Source organism: Sarcophilus harrisii, chromosome 6 (genome assembly GCF_902635505.1).
Source record: "Sarcophilus harrisii chromosome 6, mSarHar1.11, whole genome shotgun sequence".
In the NCBI taxonomy this organism is placed as follows: domain Eukaryota; kingdom Metazoa; phylum Chordata; class Mammalia; order Dasyuromorphia; family Dasyuridae; genus Sarcophilus; species Sarcophilus harrisii.
This window is the reverse complement of record NC_045431.1, coordinates 78,024,545-78,042,423: the sequence shown is the minus strand read 5'-3', so window position 1 is coordinate 78,042,423 and position 17,879 is coordinate 78,024,545. Positions and strand designations below refer to the sequence as shown.

At 33.5% G+C, this 17,879-nt stretch overlaps 1 protein-coding gene and 1 pseudogene across 7 annotated transcripts in view; both read right to left on the bottom strand.

Annotated features, from left to right (window-relative positions):
* Window positions 1-17,879, bottom strand: part of ARFIP1 (ADP ribosylation factor interacting protein 1) — a 146,733-nt gene that overhangs the window by 100,979 nt on the left and 27,875 nt on the right. For 5 of the 7 annotated variants that reach the window (XM_031941800.1, XM_031941799.1, XM_031941801.1 and 2 more), the window contains one exon: window positions 15,029-15,130. In XM_031941800.1, the coding sequence (XP_031797660.1) occupies window positions 15,029-15,121 (93 nt within the window). In that variant the 5' untranslated portion in view covers window positions 15,122-15,130. Of the gene's footprint in view, window positions 1-6,141; window positions 6,991-15,028; window positions 15,131-17,879 lie in introns of those variants that run through there. The other 2 variants (XM_031941804.1, XM_031941805.1) reach the window with 2 other exon arrangements.
* Window positions 8,581-9,641, bottom strand: LOC105750884 (annotated as a pseudogene).

Below are 17,879 nucleotides of genomic sequence, written 5' to 3'. Positions count from 1 at the left end.
ATGTAGAAGAGGTTTATCATTGTTAAACCTCCATACAATAGTATTAAAATATTTAAAGACACAAGATACTTTGCCATTATAGAAATATATCTATTCCCTAGAATGGTTTCCCTGGAAATGATTTTCCTTAAAGTCTGACAGGATTTTCAGCAGCCTAGGGTAAAACATCTTTTAAAGATACAAAGTGCCAAAGAACCAGACCTCCTGCTTAATCAGTGTCAGCAGATTCTTATTTTTTTTTAGAAACATCTTTCTGAAAACTGTTCAACAGCAACTAACAGAAAATTTCCATCTAGTCTCTTTCTGTGAAACTTAATATCAATATACTTGGCCCTTTGGAAATATGTTTCTTTCAAAATACAATACTTACATTTCCATATTAGAAAGAATATGGCTGTCCTTTTACATATTATGCTAATTGGTCTATTAGCTAAGAGAGTATCTTCAACTAAAGAAGTTTTTAAAATGTCAAAATGTGACTTTTCCGACAATATACACATCCTGGAAAATAGATGATGTAAGTATTAATGGTTAATAACTTATCAAATCATGATCTAAAGAAATTCCTTTAATTAAACACAAAACTGAAAAAAAAGGACATGTGATTTACTGAAGGACTAATGAGTAGCAAATATCCTTTGCTAATCCTAGTACTAATGCTAGGTAGCTTCAACTCTCAGAATATTCTACTTATCCTGATACAGTACACATGGATCACTTAAGATCCTTAACAGAATAGCTATTTTCACAGTCGTATGGCATCCAAATGCAGCACAAAATGAGAGTGCAATGGATGTGTAAGCCATGATTCATTAGGCAAGAAATACAACACATATTTGTGTCTTATTTAAAAGCTTTATGATGAAAAATATGGCTCAATATTAAGCTGCGCATTTAGAAAATCTGAATTAGTTTTTTAATGAATTGTTAATGAGTTAACTAAATTAATTTTTGAGGCTATCAAAGCAAATCTGAGGCCCTCAGAGATAAGAATAGAACATAATTCTTTTTTTTTTTGTCATCAATATTCAATTCTTGGACTAGACTATGATTAGTCTACTAGTTCAATGATTTTTTGGTAAACACAAACAAAATTTGTGCAGCACAATTCAATGGCAAAAGCACTAAATGCAGATTAAAAGTTGGAGTTTGAATTCTGATCCTACTACTGTGTAATCTTGAGCACATCACATAGCATCCATGGTCCATATTTGTGAAATGAAAAGGTTGAATTTGATTATCTCTAAGATATTTTCCTAATTTTGACCCTTTTAATTCAATTTCCATTCGGCTTGTTCTAATGTTTGTGAAACATTTAGTACAAATTTTTAATACATAATTTTCCAGATTAATCAAGTTAATCCATAAGATAATGGTTTTGGGGATAAATTCTAAATAATTATTATTTTTTAAATCACCATTCTTTTTCAGAAGGACATAAAATGTTCATGTTTAAAAAATGATCATAAAGTTTTCAACTTAAAGAGTATGCCCATTCACAACCAAAATAATTTCCATTTAACTAACTTGTATGTAGAGTTTTGTTCAATTTTAAGTTCATGACAGCATATTTTGAACCATCTTTTATTTCATGAATATTACTACCTGCAATGATTCAAATTATAATTGGTTCAGAATGAGGACCCTCCACACCTTCTCATTCCATATGACTGGCTTATGTCCTCCCATCAAAACCTCATGGCAAGATTTATCTACAGGCTGGAAGACTTTATTCTCTATTTCTTGATACTGAATGTATATATGAACAAAGCATATGTGTTGGCAATCAGCTCTCTCTCAAAGAATCTTTTTCTGGTTATACACATCTGTGGTGATATGCCATTCTTGTACAATTCTGCATTTATAACATGCTGCACATGCCTACATTTCTTCAATGGCCGTTTGGTAACATTCAACCTTAATTTCTCACAACCATGTAGAAAAACCAGAAATCTTTGTTTCAGAGAAAAGTTTGCCGTCATTTCAAGTATTTCACAATTTCCCAAAGGCAAGTCTACCCATCCATTTCCTCTTATAAATTCTGAGCTCAATTATTTTTCCAACTGCAGTATCTGTCAACTGATGCAACAAACAGTCTATGGACTGCCCAAATGAAGATCATAGTTTGTACAAAAAAGGCATTCTTTATCAATTTGGTTCTTCCAGTGTGAAGCTCTACCTTAATCTGGGGTTTAATGTGATCCATATAATGCCACCCATACAGTATTGTTTGGAGGACATCACCATTTATAGAACTTCCAACTTCCATTTGGACTATATTTAGCATCCTCCAAAACAGTGACAAACAGCTTTGAGGAGAACTTATCTCCCTGTTTTATGCTTCATGGGATATTAGCTTTCAGAGGATCAAAGTGATCTCTGCTGTTACATCTTCAAAGCCATCTTTTATAATTTTAACATATATAGGCAATACTTTGTTGAAAGAATCTTCAAGGAGTCAATTTACTGACTCAAATACATTATTTTACAGTTAACATTTAATGGAGCAGCAAGGTAGCAGAGTGGATAGAGAGGAAGACCTGAGTTCAAATCCAGCTCAAATGGGGTCAGAATGAGTCAGACACATCTGAAACAAATGAACAACAACAACAATAATAAAACAATAATCACCAATAGGCTCTCATATTCTCTGTACCTTCCAGTCAAATGTATGACTGTAAAAAGGTGGTCTGGTTTGCGAATTCCTTCATGTTCATGGTTCTCATGTCTTAATCAGTAATGGACGGTATAGATTTTTTTCATGAAGATTTTTAGAGACAGAAAAGTTAACATATAGATTAGTGATTGACAATTTCAGGACAATCTTTGGGAAAAATCACTAGAAGGTCTTGATTTTTTCCTAAGTCTTTGTCTCCTCTCAGATTATTTTAAGATTTAATTCTTCCATGCTCCCAGAATTGTATTGCTTCCAGCACAGACCTCTTCTGGGTATATGTGATCTAGCCTGGCTTGTCTTCCTACCTTTTTAGTGTCACTTCTACTTCCTCATGCAGCCATTAGGAATATGTTGTTAGTGTTCTCTTGTAACTGATAAAGAAATGATACTGCTATGGAAATCTTTATAGATTTCTTCCACTTTTCATTTCTTGGTTATCTTCCTACTAGTGTCAACCTTAAATGATCTCAAGATTATCTGTCTTAATTAGGTCTCTCACCATGTAAACTTTTTGGCATTTCATGAGGTGATGACATTCATAATCTTCCATTACCACCCTAAGATTTTTAAAATAATTTTATCTTCTGAACCAAGGTTGCACTTAGCTGTTTGCAACTCCTCTCTATCATAAGAAAATCTGTTTTAAGGCCCTTTTGGTCTTTTTGTCATGATGAATGATTTGCACTAGTTAAATTTCCTTAGAAAATGATGATAACCTATTATTAATTTTTCCTGATTTTCAATGTCAATAAGAAGAATGGACACATATATAATTTCATTCCTATAATATGACCACTCAGTCACTGTACCAGGATCTAATTTCTAGAGTTGCAAAAATTACTATTTACAATTCTGTTACTCTGACACTGTATTTACAAGATCATATACAATCAAGCCATTTTCTATTTATCTTTTGTTCCTGAGTTTGTCTTAATTTGTAGCATTATCAGCCCACAGGTGATGATGAGTCTCCCCATATTTATTAGTGAGGCTGATCTTCATATAGTAGATATAGTCTATTGATGGAACTATACTCAAAGACTCTCTAGAATATAAACCAGAGAGAGTTTGTGTTCTACAAGCATACACTTCAGAAACCCAGAGTTTCATAAACATGGAGGCAAAAGAATAAGACTGTGTAAGATAAGCTATGTATTCTAAAAATGCACGATTTCATTCAGATGAGCAATCCTTCCACCAAACCAGATTGCAACCAATCTTTTTTTTTTCCCTGAAGCAATTGGGGTTAAGTGATTTGCCCAAGATTACATAGCTAGGAAGTGTTAAGTGTCTGAGGCCAGATTTGAACTTGGGTCTTCCTGACTTTAGTGCTCTATATCCACTGCACCACCTAGATGTCCACAACCAATCTTAATAGAATTTTGATTACATAAAATTAGGACATTTTGTTATTAGAACATAAAATTAGAACAGATATCTTAATTCATGGCCTCTGGGATTTGTTTTGGCTAAATAACAAACATAAGTATTCACCCTGCAGCTAACCTTGTGATGAACTTCCTTAAACCAAACTAATATAGTTTTCAGACAACAGTATTATCTTTGAGGCTTGTTCTTTGCAAGACCTTTTGCAACTTGGAAAGAATTTGGCTGCGCTGGTATAGCCTTCAAGAACCCGGAGTCACCTCCAAGCCACAAACCAGAGTAGGTCTTTGGTGGAGAAACTTACCATGCTAACTGACTTTTTAATGGACTTTAAAGAACATGTTAGTTCAATCTAAAAGATGCTCTGAAACCGGGCACATAACCAAACACCATATAAGAGGGCACTTACCAAATATACTGGAGAGTACACATAATTGAAGACATACAGGGCATTGTCAGCAATCTAGTACTATAATTTAAAAGGTTAAGGAAAATGGTGGGGTCTTCACCCTCTTATAATCTGGCTTCTAACACCACTAAGGGATAAACTGTTCTCTAAAAGTCAATAATAATAATCTCTGATAAATCCACATGTCTTTTCTCTGCCCTCATTCTGCTTGTTATCTCTGTAGCTTTTTGATGCTGTCTGTCACTCTTGATTATTGTGACACTCACTGCTCTCTCTTGGTTCTCTTACTAATTCTTCTCAATCTCCTCTGCTGGACCATCATGCATCTCCCACTTAATTAAGCCAAGATGTGCCCCAAAGCTCTATTCTGGGTCTTAACTTTTTCCTTTCTTTATGTATATAGCAGGTATTTGAGGGAGGGGATGTTTTTTTACAAAAAGCAAATTCTGAAGCAAACTTTTAAGTAATTTAAAAATACTAATTACAACAGGATAAACAGGGATTTTTGAACTTGGAGTCTATTAATCTATTTTAATTTTAATTTTTTTCAATAGCTCCTTCCCTTACCTCTCCCTTTCTCAAGACATCAAACAATCTGATACAGATTAAATATATGCAATTCTTTTAAACATAATTTATAAACTTATTTTTAAAAAGTTTGATAACTTTCAATATGATTTTCTTGTCTAATCTTATATATTTTTAATGAATTTTTAAAAGGCTATGAGAAGGGGTTCATTAGCTTCAGATTGTCAAAGGAATCCACTTGCACAAAAAAGGTTTAAGAACTCTTGCTCTATTGGAATCTCAAACATAAGTTAATTGCATAATAGAATTAATTAGATTTCTCTCCAACATCCTTTATTTGTTCAAATTTTTCTATTTCCACTAAGAGCATCTCCATTTTATTTGTTACAAGATTTTGCAAGAATCATTTTTGAGAAGAAATTTAGTATAATAAATCAACAAACCAACCAACAAATATTTAGGTGCTTGCTATGTGCTAGGAACTGTGCTAGGCATACACATATAAAGAATGAAACAAATTTCAAATCTCAAGGAGCTTACAGTAGATAGAATTACAGATGTGAAATTTAAATCTAAATTTAAATCCCTACCTCTGATACTTACTAACTGTGTGATAATGAATACTTTGCTTTCCCAGCCTCAATTTCTTTATCTGTAAAATGGGACTAACTCCTGTAGTCTTTACATGAAAGAGTTTTAAGGTACAAATTAAAGAACAAAGAATTTTATAAACCTTAAAGTACTTTGTCAATTAGTTAGTATTATGTAAATTATCATTAATATCTTTGACTCTTTTGTCTCCCTTTATATCGTATCTGCTGCCAAGTGTTATTTGAAAGTAATAATTCTGGCATCTGGTCCCCTCTCTCATTTCTCACAACTACCACTCTAGTTTAGGTCTTTCATTAACTGAAAGCCTGATACAGAATTTTTAGTATAATTTAATGTCTAAAGATGTATATACTTTCAAATTATTTAATACATTATCTGAATAATATCACCTCAAAAGGCAAATATTTGGAAAATGCAAAAACCCTGCTTGCAACTTAAATTTTATAAAGCTGAAAGAAAGTATCATTCTCTCTAACAGTTTGTATCAGTTTTTTAAATCACTGAAGTTATAATTAATCAAAGAACTCACCAACACTGACAGCAAAATGCCAATACTGAACCTATTACATGCAAAGTATTATGCTGGAGATGATGAAGAGTATAGTAAGGGAGAGAGGACATCACAAGAACCACTTACAAACTGGGGCCCTGACACTTGGGATAGACATCATAATAGCATTTATTTCAGTTGTATGCTATGAGGTCAAAAAGTTCTATGCAGTTTTCTTAAAGATTTAAGCTAAGCTTTTAAAAAGTCTGAGGAAAGTGAAGCAGGTGGAATTACTTCCCATTTAGCCAATGACTGGAAAATAAAACTTTTTATTTTTATTATTTTACTTTTTGCAATTTGAGGTTTTATGTAACACAAATAAAAATGTCTACTCATTTTCTTCACTCATGATGGAATCTGGGTTGATATTACTGATGTTGGGGGTAATGTTCTTTGCCACTAACTAGAATTCTTAAGAGGAAATATTATGAACTATCTCAACACAATAAGATTTGCTGCATTTCAGCTCTTTGATGTGCCAAACACCATATTTTGTCTAATTATTGCTTTTATAACCAATACTTAGGCTTAAGAATTGACCCTTGAATTCTCTTTATACACTGGTATCAATGGCTACCAATGTATTCCAGTGTCAATTTATCTTGACTAGTGTTAGATGAGCTTTCTTCCTGTTTCAGGCTTTACAACCTATTTGAATGTTAACATCATTCAAAACTGTTCTATAGTCAATTATTCTATACCTATCTAACAAGAGGAATCAAACCTAGAGAAGTATAAAGATGGCCAAAATGAGTCAATGAATTAAAAAACTTTTTTTTAAACTTGAATACTCTCCATAATAACCTCCAGGCTACCTATTTGAGAGCCTCAGAATGCAAATAAAACAGTATCACGAATGAGTAGGTTAAAAAAGCAAACCATGAATGAAGCAAGAAGTAGGCAGTCACAGTCACCATCTGCCTTCAAAGTGCCAGCTACATTTCCACAACTAAGGTCACAGCAGCCCCTACTGGGCAGTCAAGATATGACCAAAGTTAGTAATACCTAGAGTCTGGGCAACACTGTTAAAGGGCTGCAGATCAAGTTAGTATAAGTTGTAACAATTGTTCAGCCTGAATGAGTATATAAAATAGGGGAAAAGTGAGGAAAATAACACGATTTGAGTACCTCCAGAAGTATGGTTAAGAAAAACATCTTTAAATTCTTTTGTGAACAATCTCTTCACTGTCTTTGACCAAAACATTATTCAATATAATTTTAATAATTGTACAATGAATTTGGTCCAAAGTAAAAGTAATGTAAAAATATCGTTATACAGGGACATAATTACTCTCTATCTTACTGTTATTAGAGAAACAAAGGAAGATTTTATAAATTTGTGCTGACAGGGGTCTTGTGGACCTGAAGAATTTATTATGCTAAAGGATATTTTAATATTGTGAAATGCTTGCTTGAACACTGATAATGATAAGTTATTTAATTTTTTTTTCATTTAACAAGTACTTGTTTTCTCTCCTCATTTCCCACTTTCCTCCCTATTGGGGGGAAAAAAATCAAAGTAAATAAAAATCCTTGTAATAAATATACATAATCAAGGAAAACAAATCCACATTAGCTATGTTGCTATGTTCCTCCCCAACAAACAAACAAAAAACCTCAATCTGCACTGAATCCACCACTTCTGTATCTGGAGGTGAGCCATGTAGTGTGTTTTGTTTTTAACTTTGGATACTTGTACAATTTAATTTGCAAATTGAATTTCCAAGCAAATCATATGGTAAATTGTTTATAGAAAACCCAGGGATAAAATGAATTGCTCAACTGAGTCAAATTTATAAAAAATAAGAGCCACTACTAGAAATTAATCCCAATTTTTTTTTTTTAAAGGAAAAGACCTATATATGTACAAAAATATTTTAGCAGCTCTTTTTTTTAGGGCAAAGAATTGGAAATTGAGGGAATGCCTGTCTATTAGGGACTGGATAAATACACTGTTATATGTGATTATGATTGAATAGTATTATTCTCTAAAACATGATCTGGAAAGTCCTCCATGAGTTCAAACAAAATGAAATGTATTACACACAAAGTAATAGCAATGTTGTGGGATGATCAGCTATGAATGGCTTCTCAGTGATATTCTCAGTGATACAATGACCCAAGATTACTCTGAAGGATTTATGATGAAAAATGTTATCCATACACAGAGAAAGAACTAATTGTGTCTGAATCCACATTGAAGTACACTTTTAAAAAATCTTTATTTTTCTTAAATTTCTTTTTTGAGGGGTGGGGGAATCTAATCTATGTATTCTTTTGCAACATGACTTTTTAAGGAAATTCTTTGCATAACTTCAATGGAGGGATGTAGGGAGGAAGGGAGAAAATCTAGAATTCAAAGTTTTAAAAAAATGTAAAAAAAATTTTACATGTAACTTGGGGAAAATAAAAATATTAAAACATTAAAAAAATAAACATGGTGGAAGGCCATAAATTACATTTTATAGCAGAAAATGCAGGGGGTAGAAGATAATTGAACTGACTAGTACAGCATTAAGACTCAAATCTACAGCTTTGTAGCTACTTAAAACAGTTTTAAAAACTAAACCCAAGATTTTTCAGTAACTATAAAAAACAGTTAAAATAAATTTGCCACAAAAGCCATTATATCATGCTTGATTCAGGGAGATGTAAGCATCAGGACATAAGACAAGACATTTTATCTACAACTCCTATTTGTTTTATTGAGCCTGTAGTTTTTCACTATTTAATAGACTTCTTCCACTCATACAGATTCTTCTTCTGCATTCTTAAGCTACTCTACAAATTTTTTTATTTGCTTAAGAAAAACTTTCTCCTTTTGCAATGTGCATCTTTATGCTGCTTCAAAATGGGCTCTTCACTAAGAACTTCAGCTTTATAAAAAAGCACCACAATTTTGTAGAAGCCTTTCAGAAAATCAATGCTGTCATAACAGTACTCCTGAATCTTCAATTACAGTCAGCTCAGACCATAGCAGAAACAGCAGGTGGAGTGTTATATTGCCTCTAAAGTTTGATGGCTTGCTCTCCTATCTACTCCTTATTTTTGTTCCATTCCACAGAGCTCGTTATACTGGATCAGACTATGCCTATAAGGATCTGTTCTGGGATATTGTTTTTCTTCATCTCTTCCCTGACACACAAAATTATATCTTTAAATAGATCCCCACGTGACATTTCTTCTCAAAATTTTCTGGATCTCTTTATGAGTTCCTTTGGTTTGCAGCTTTTGAACATATTCAGAAAGTTCATTTAGACCTGCTTCAGTAAAATATTTTGTGGCAAGCTCAACACTGTTAGTAGGAAAAAATTCTATCAGTCTGTTGTCCATGCTGACTTTTTGAAGACTAATCTATTTTTCATTTATCCATCATTTAATGGTATTACAGCAAAGGCTGCTGAAAAGCTTTATTTAACCAAATCCTCATTATAAAGGCTGTTAAGAATGGATGCATCAAAATGACAAATATGGAAATATATTTAAAAGGATCGCACATACTGATATCAGAGTGCTTGCTATCTTGGGGAGGAAGGAGGGAAGGGAGGAAAGGAAAAAAACTGGAACATAAAGTCTTACAAAAATGAATGTTGAAAACTATCTTTATATGTATTTGGAAAAATAAAATACTATTGAAAAATCAAAACAAGCACACACAACCAAATAACTTTAAAAAAAAGTAGAAAAGAAAAGATGTACTGTGTCCCAAAGAACCCCAGTCAATGTGGCCAATTCATTTTTCTCCAACTCTGAAAAATCTTGTAAGAACAGAGTAGCTTTTAAACTTCATTCTCAAACTCCTTCTCAAGGTCCTTCTTTCACCAGACTAACTTGCTACAGACTTGAGCAAAGGCTTGCATGGTGTCTCTAGGTCTTCTTAGGCTACAAATACACAGACATCTCTAAGTTATCGTGTCATCTGCCAGTGCACCACCTGGGGTCAGCATGCCATTAGCCATTGGAATGTTAGTTTCTGCATATCGGTGATAATCAAAATTTACCCCAGAAATATCAAGACATTTTGCCACTGCTTCCAAATCAATGCCAGTTTCAATTAAACTTTGAATAATATAGTCTTCAAACTGAGTATGATCAAATCTTTCTTTTTCATCTCTTTTTCTAGTTTTAAAATGCTGACCTGACTGCTAGTTTTTAAATTATTTATAAAAGACCCCTGAATGTAAGGCAGAGAGAGAAAAGAGTCAGAAAAGAGAGGTGGGAACAAATGCATTGGTAGCTTCTCTGCAACCTGAACTAAGGCACAGAAGAGGGAGGAGGAGGCGCCATCCTCCTTTTCAGCCAATCTCAGATTGGGAGATCTCCTCCCTCTTCCTCTTCCCTCCTGCTCCTCCTCTTTTCTCCTCCTTCCCCTCTTCTACCTCCTCTTCTTCCTCCAGGTAGTATGCTATATCTGAATCCTTGGAAGCCATGGTGAAAAATTTTCAGTTTGCCAATCAGTTTACAATATTGTTAAGGTATAAATTGTTCAGATTCTGCTTCCTTTACATTGCATCAGTTCACACACGTCTTTCCAAGTTTCTCTGAAGGCATTCCCTTTTTTTGTAGCACGACAATATTCATATACCACACCTTGTTGGGTCATTCCTCAATTGCTGGGCATTCCCTTAGTCCTGAATTCTTTACCTCCACAAAAAGAGCTGCTATAAATATTTCACATATATGTTCTTTTCTTCTCTTTGTGATCTCTGTGGGACACAGGCCTAGTTGCAGCGTCACTGAGTCAGAGGGTGAATGGAGTTTAATAATTCTGAAACATGGTACCAAACTGCTTTCCAGAATGGCTGTATTAATTTACAGCTCCACCAGCAGCATATCACTGCACCTGCTTTTTATAATCCATTCAATATTTGTCATTTTAACAACTTTGACAATCTGATAGGTTTTTTGAGACGGAGTTTCAGCATTGCTTTAATTTACATTTCTCTAATTATTAATGACTCTGGGAAACTTTTTTCACATGGTTGTTGATACCTTGAATTCCTTTCCTTGTGTACTGCTGGTTCACATTCTTTTGATGAGGTCCTGAGAAACTAAGTGTCACTGTCAGAGAAAGACTGAAGTTTTGATGGGACTGTTCCTTGAGGCAGGCAAAGAAGGGCACTGATAAGGATCAGTTTAGGTTCCATTCTCTGTGAAGGTCATGGGTAGCCCCAGCTTTTCAAATCCCTGAGGCTAAATTTCCCTATAAATCTGTCCATGGTTCTTAGCTGATCCTCTTTGGGTTATAGCCCATCACAGCTCTGGTATCTTTCTTCCTCCCTACCCCATGCCACATGATGTCTCTCCTCTCATCCCTTACCATGTCTCTATTCTTTCTCCTTTTTACAGCTAAGTCACTCTTTTAGAGTGCCAAACCCCTTTATAGATTTAACCTGCCTGCCAGCCAAAGACATGCTTCAGCCTCATGGTTATTCTCTTTCTCCTGGTTAATTGTGAGTTTTATTAGGGGAACTTGTCTTTTCCATTATTAATTGTTAAAACCCCCTTTCTTGCTAACTGTATTTCATATTTACCATTCCTGTTGTCTATTAGATCTCTTCATTTAGTCTGTAACCTCTTATTAAATACATTTGTGAGAAAACTTTGAAATTTTATGCAATCAAAATCATCTATTTTTAATCTTTTGTGAATCTTTTTATACCTTATTTGGTCATGAACGCTTTCCCTATCCAATGATCCAAAAAAATAATTTACCTCTAACTTAATTGATGACGTTACCTTTTGTATCTAAGTCACATATTCATTTGAAGCTTCTATGGGTATGTATGTATGTATATATATATATATATATATATATATATATATATATATATATATACATCCATCTTGTGAGGTGTTATTCTAAACCTAATATGAGCTAAACTGCTGTTGAATTTTCCCAGCAGTTTTTGTCACATGCTTCCTTGGGATTTTTGGATTTATTGAGTAGTAGGTTCCAAGTTTCATTAGCTTTTACATATGGTGTGCCCTAATCTTTTCCATGGACTAATCTCTTTGGAAAAGTGTCTTTTTTTTTTCCTGTTTCTGTTTCTTTTTTTTTATTAAAGCTTTTTATTTACAAAACATATACGTAGATAATTTTTCAACATTGATCCTTGCAAAGCCTTCTGTTCCAAATTATCCCCTTTTTCTCCCCATCCCCTTCCCTAGATGGCAGGTAGTCCAATACAAGTTAAATATGTTAAAATATATGTTAAATCCAATATACGTATGCATATTTATACACTTAGCTTGCTGCACAAGAAAAATCAGATCAAGAAGGGGAAAAAAAACTGGGAAAGAAAACAAAATGCAAGCAAACAACAACAGAAAGAGTGAAAATGTTATTTTGTGGTCCACACTCAGTTCCCATAGTCCTCTTTTTGGGTGTAGATAGCTCTCTTCATCACTGAACAACTGGAATTGGTTTGAATCATGTCATAGTGGACAAGTGTCTTAAAACTCTGCATTTTAAATAAAGGACTTCAAACTTCTAACTAAATGAAAGAATGTGTTTGATGTATTAGTTTCCAATAGGAGCAGGCAGCATTAGAAACAGACGTTTGGAACCAGAATTTTTTTTTACTTAAGAGGGTACAGGGAAGAGACTAACTGGCTTATTGTTGTCAAGTAGTCTTGTAGCCTGATCATATCATAAAGTTCATATCCATTTTGGAAGGAGGAAATATGAAGAACACATTTTTTTTCCTAGTAGGATTTTACAGAGATGATTTAAATGATTTAGACTCCAAAAGGACAGCAGAATATGAAGAAGTCAGTAAGTTTTCAAAAAGTGCAAGTTATTGGCTTTCATTTCTCTGGTATAGCATTCTTCATGAATACTTTACTACTTTATTATTCTATTACATTAAAAAAAAATTTTTTTTTACAACCAGCTAAAATTCTGGCTATCAGCTTAGAACACATAAGAGTACTATGCTTGTAGCCAGAGAGCCCAAGAATGAATCTCAGTTCTACCACTTAATACCTGTGTGTCCTGGCACAAATCACATCACTCATGTAGGATATGGTTACTGTCATTTCAAAAAAGAAAGGGCTGGATTGGTTGTCCCTTAAAGTCCCAAACAAGTCTACATCTCAAACCCTATGATTTTACCAAAAAGTTCTTTATATTTTACTTTTTCAGTAATGCCTAAAAAAAAGCTAAATGCTACCAGTTTTTCTTTTAACTCTATATTTTGAACCATTTTTTTAAAAAAAATCAAGGTTTATCATCTTTATAAATTCCTTTAGGAAACAAGTGAATCTTGACATTGTCAAATATAAGAATGAATGAAACTCAGAGTGAAAACACCATGTATGCTGAGATTTTTAAGAATTCATCTATATGACATTCTATGTTGACTGAAAAAGTTGAAATCCCATGTCATGAATACTCTATAATAAAGAAGCTTCAAATCTGAAGGTCATCTAAAGGTTGAGGCTAAGGTAGATTTTTTTTTCAATATTAGTCAATAATTAATACATCAGGAACTTCTTTTAAATGGGCAAAATGAAAGATTTTTATTTCAAACAACTAGAATCAATCCCTTAAACCATTTAATAAAATTTTTCAAGGCTCATTTCCCACTAATTGCTTTTTGAATACTACGGAAAACTATATATTTGGAAGACACTTAACTAAAGACCTAGCTTTATCATGGAAGTGTTAAGTAACACATAATTAACTTAAGAATGAAAGAGAATGTTGACTTAAATCATCTACATTTTTGTAAGGATTTCCTAAATGGGCTAAACTACCTTTTTAGCAAAAAGCATGTGTGTGCTGGTAGCAACCCAGCCATGTGTCTAAATATTCCAGAGAAGTTTTTACAGGCCTTAGGAAATAACATATGAGAGAGAGAGAGATGACAGAGAGAAAGAGAAAGAGAGAGAGAGAGAGAGATCATATATCATACATTCTTTTCCCATATTTTACATGTTCTAGATAATCACATAAATATATCCTAAAAACTACAGAAAGAAATATTTTATTTCAAAGAAGTTTTTCCAATTCAGATTAGATTTAAAACTTCATAAAGTAGAAGAAGCATAAGCACAAAAGGCCCCAATAGTCCTAATTTTATCAGTGGACAAAGTTTATCTGTGCCTACACAATTAAGAACCCCAAGCCAGTTAGGGCACAAGACAATGAAGGACTTGGTTGGGAACTATAGTACTATACTAAAGGTATTTATACAAGAAAGGGGAAAAGGTCAATTTAAGAGAGAGTAATCTACGTTTTCATTTTTTTCACTTACAATATAATTCTAAGAACTCAAACGGATTCATAATCTCATTGTACTGATGTTCTCTCCAACAATAAAGGTTTCAGTACAACCATAACTATCCATCCTGTATGGTTCTTGTCCAAGTCCTTCCAAAACTTTGCCACAGGGGGTTTATTCAACATGCTGGAGAATCTTTGTATTTCTTCCCAACATATTGAGGATATCATTGGAGCATTTGGCTGACCATGCTTTCTCATGTGACAAACTCTTGTTCTTTACCTATATTTCTTTGAGAACATCTTTTACTCCTGTCCTCCTTCAAAGTTCATTACTGATTTTATGTGGCAGCCTGTGCACACTAGCTCTAGGAGCATTATAAGCCACAGGGCCCATATTCTTTAGATACAGTGTTGTTCTGATCATAAAATGAAAAATTTTAAGGGTTATTGATTTATAGCTTAATTTTGCTAAATACCTCACTTAATATGGCCTGGTTCATCCCATCATATTAATATTTCAAATTTGGAAATACTTCTTTCCCCAAAAGAACATTTGTCTTCTATCTTTATCTTAAAATGAAAGGATTAACAATGAATTAGTGATTCTTTTCATGAAAACCCCAAAATATGTCATACCCTGCTAAAACCACGCTCGTGTGAATCTTCCACTTCTCCATTGCTGGTCACTGGAATTTCTGCTGCTGAATTTTTGGGAGATTCTTGAGCCATGGCAGACTCCTAAAAAAGAAAACCAATCAAGATGATATTCCACCAAAGACCAAACAACGAATATTAAGTGGCCTACTTGTAATGTGGTTTTGTCTTGGTATCATTGTTTTGCTATCATTTCATCATGAGCATTACTTATAGATATGGGACAGACAAGATAATAAAGACAGAGGATAGAGAAGTTTCTTAGCCTTCTGGACATGAGGAAAATTATATTAAAGCAAGGTACTTTTTTTTTTTTTTTTGCTAAGGCAATTGGGGGTGTCTTGCCCAGGGTCACACAGCTAGGAAATGTTAAGTGTCTAAGGTCACATTTGAACTCAGGTCCTCCTGACTTCAGGGCTGGTGCTTTATCCACTGCACCACCTAACTATCCTAGCAAGGCACTTTTTGTAAGAAGTAGTGGCAGTGCTACTGTTTCCAAATGACTCAATGCATCTCTACTGATCCTGTCCTCAGCTTCCTGTTCCCTATTTTCTAAGACTCATAGTTCCATCTCATTATATATACACTTCACTCTATTCTCCTTTCCAAGTCCTTGCTTTATCAATTATCCCTTCCCCTATAATCCCTTCTCTACTCTAGCCTAGCTCCTTCCCCTCTGCCTACACATATGCTCAGATTCCACCCAAACTCCTCTCCTCCAAATGTCCCACAACCATTTTCCCCTCACAACCATTTCCCCCAGAGCCAACCAACTGCCCTATCATTTATTCCTGGATGACAAATAAATCCATAAGAATTTAAGTGCTTACATTTCCATACTATACACCCAAGTCCCAAGGAATAACTATTCTCCTAACAAAAAGAGCACTTCTCCTCCACCCCTTATAGTAAGTACAGGTAAAAGCTGAGAGGAAAAAAAAAAAAGTCCTGGTCACAGAGACTGTAGGTATATCTAGTAGAAATGGAACAAGAGATAAAGAATGGAATATCTAGGGAAGAAAGAACGGCAAGGAAAACTAGCACTTTAGAATGGAATGATAGAAATAGTCAAGAATAGATTGCCCTGAAAATTAGAATCGTCCAGACAGAAAACAAGAGATTATAATTTTATAAGTTTATATACCTTATCTCAGAACATAATAAATGAAAGTTATGCATCAATAAACATTTAAGTGCCTATTATGTGCTAGACACTGTTCTTAGCATTTTTCTAGAATCCACAGAATCAGAGAGCAAAGTAAAATAGAAAGAACATGCTGATCAGTTTCAGAAAGACACCTCAAATGAAAACTTCCAAGGCCATCAAAGCTCACATCTTGAATTTTCAAGTCAAAGAGCCTAACAAAGAGCCACAATTACTTATTTCCATAATATATGCCAAAACAATTTGGCTGATACAGCAAGAGTTTACAAATAACACTGAAAAGACCTGGGGAATTCTAATAGTTTAATCATCATGTGGCCCATGCAAAATTTTAGTATATCTTCCTAAAAGTGCCTGAATAATAATATTTAGTTTTCATTTATATAATATTCTTAAATTTTTTTTTCCCCTAATGTACTCCAAAATATATTGTTGCTCACTCTTACCTTAACAGATGCAGTGGGTGACCCTTTTGTAGTAAGAGAAAATGGAAAGGCCTGGGAGCTTGAATAAAGTTCTAACTAAATAAAAGAGTTAGATTTAAAATCAATATCTCAATTTCCAGCCTGATATTCTTTCCAACTGTATCCCATAACCAGAGAAAGAATAATCACTAAATTTCTACTACTATACTCCGGTCTTCCAATTGGCTTATCACAACTATAACCTTTCACATTGCATACCAGTCAAACTGTTTTGATGTGCTTATCATTTTACCAAAATTTCCCCCTCTTTTTCATTATTTTTTTTTTTTTTAAATAAGAAATAGCTCTTGCTATTTACGCAGGTAACTATAGAGGGGAAAAATCTATACAGTGTGAAAACAAAAGTTATCAATTCAAATCTACTTTTTAAAATTGCCTTTTAGTTATGATCTGATTTCTCAACTATAATCTTAACTTCACCATTCAGTTGTGCTAAGTTCAAAATTAAATTATTTTACAGCATTTTGAATACATTTAAATTATTATTATTATAAATGAGTAACAGTTTATATGTATGCAGCACTAAGATTTTCAAAGCACTTTAATCATTTAATAAGCATTTATTCATATATGCCACATGGTATGCTTGACATATCATTTCAGTTTTTAAAATCCTCACTACAATCTGCTAAATTAAGTCACTACAGGTATTATTATCTTTACTTCATACAAGAAGACAATGAGGGTCATTAAAAATGAAGTCCTTTGCCCATGATCACATAGCTAGCTTATCTAGAGACAAGATTTTAACTCTCTCCAGACTCCATAACCACTTGAAACTATGTCTCCTGCCTCTTCCCACCATACCAGAATACTAATGATAAGAAATGAAAAGTGATAAAAATGAGTTTTTTAAAGCAACTGTTGATCCTATTCTTAAATTGTGAGAAAAAACGTACCCTAATATTTCAAAGCAACAACCCAGCCTGGATTTGTTGCATGCTAAGGAAAAATGAAAAGTAAGGAGTACATTATTAAAAAGCATACTCAAAAAGTACAAAAATTTTTGTAATAATGCAAGGAATTAACAGAGGGGAAATTTGTAATTGTAACAATTACATGACACTACTCATAATAAAACAAGTTTTGTCAAAACAATCCATAACTTAAATTGTCTAAAAGGAACTTAAAAAATTAAATGAAGAGTTCCTGACTTCATCTAATTACTTAGCATATATTCAGA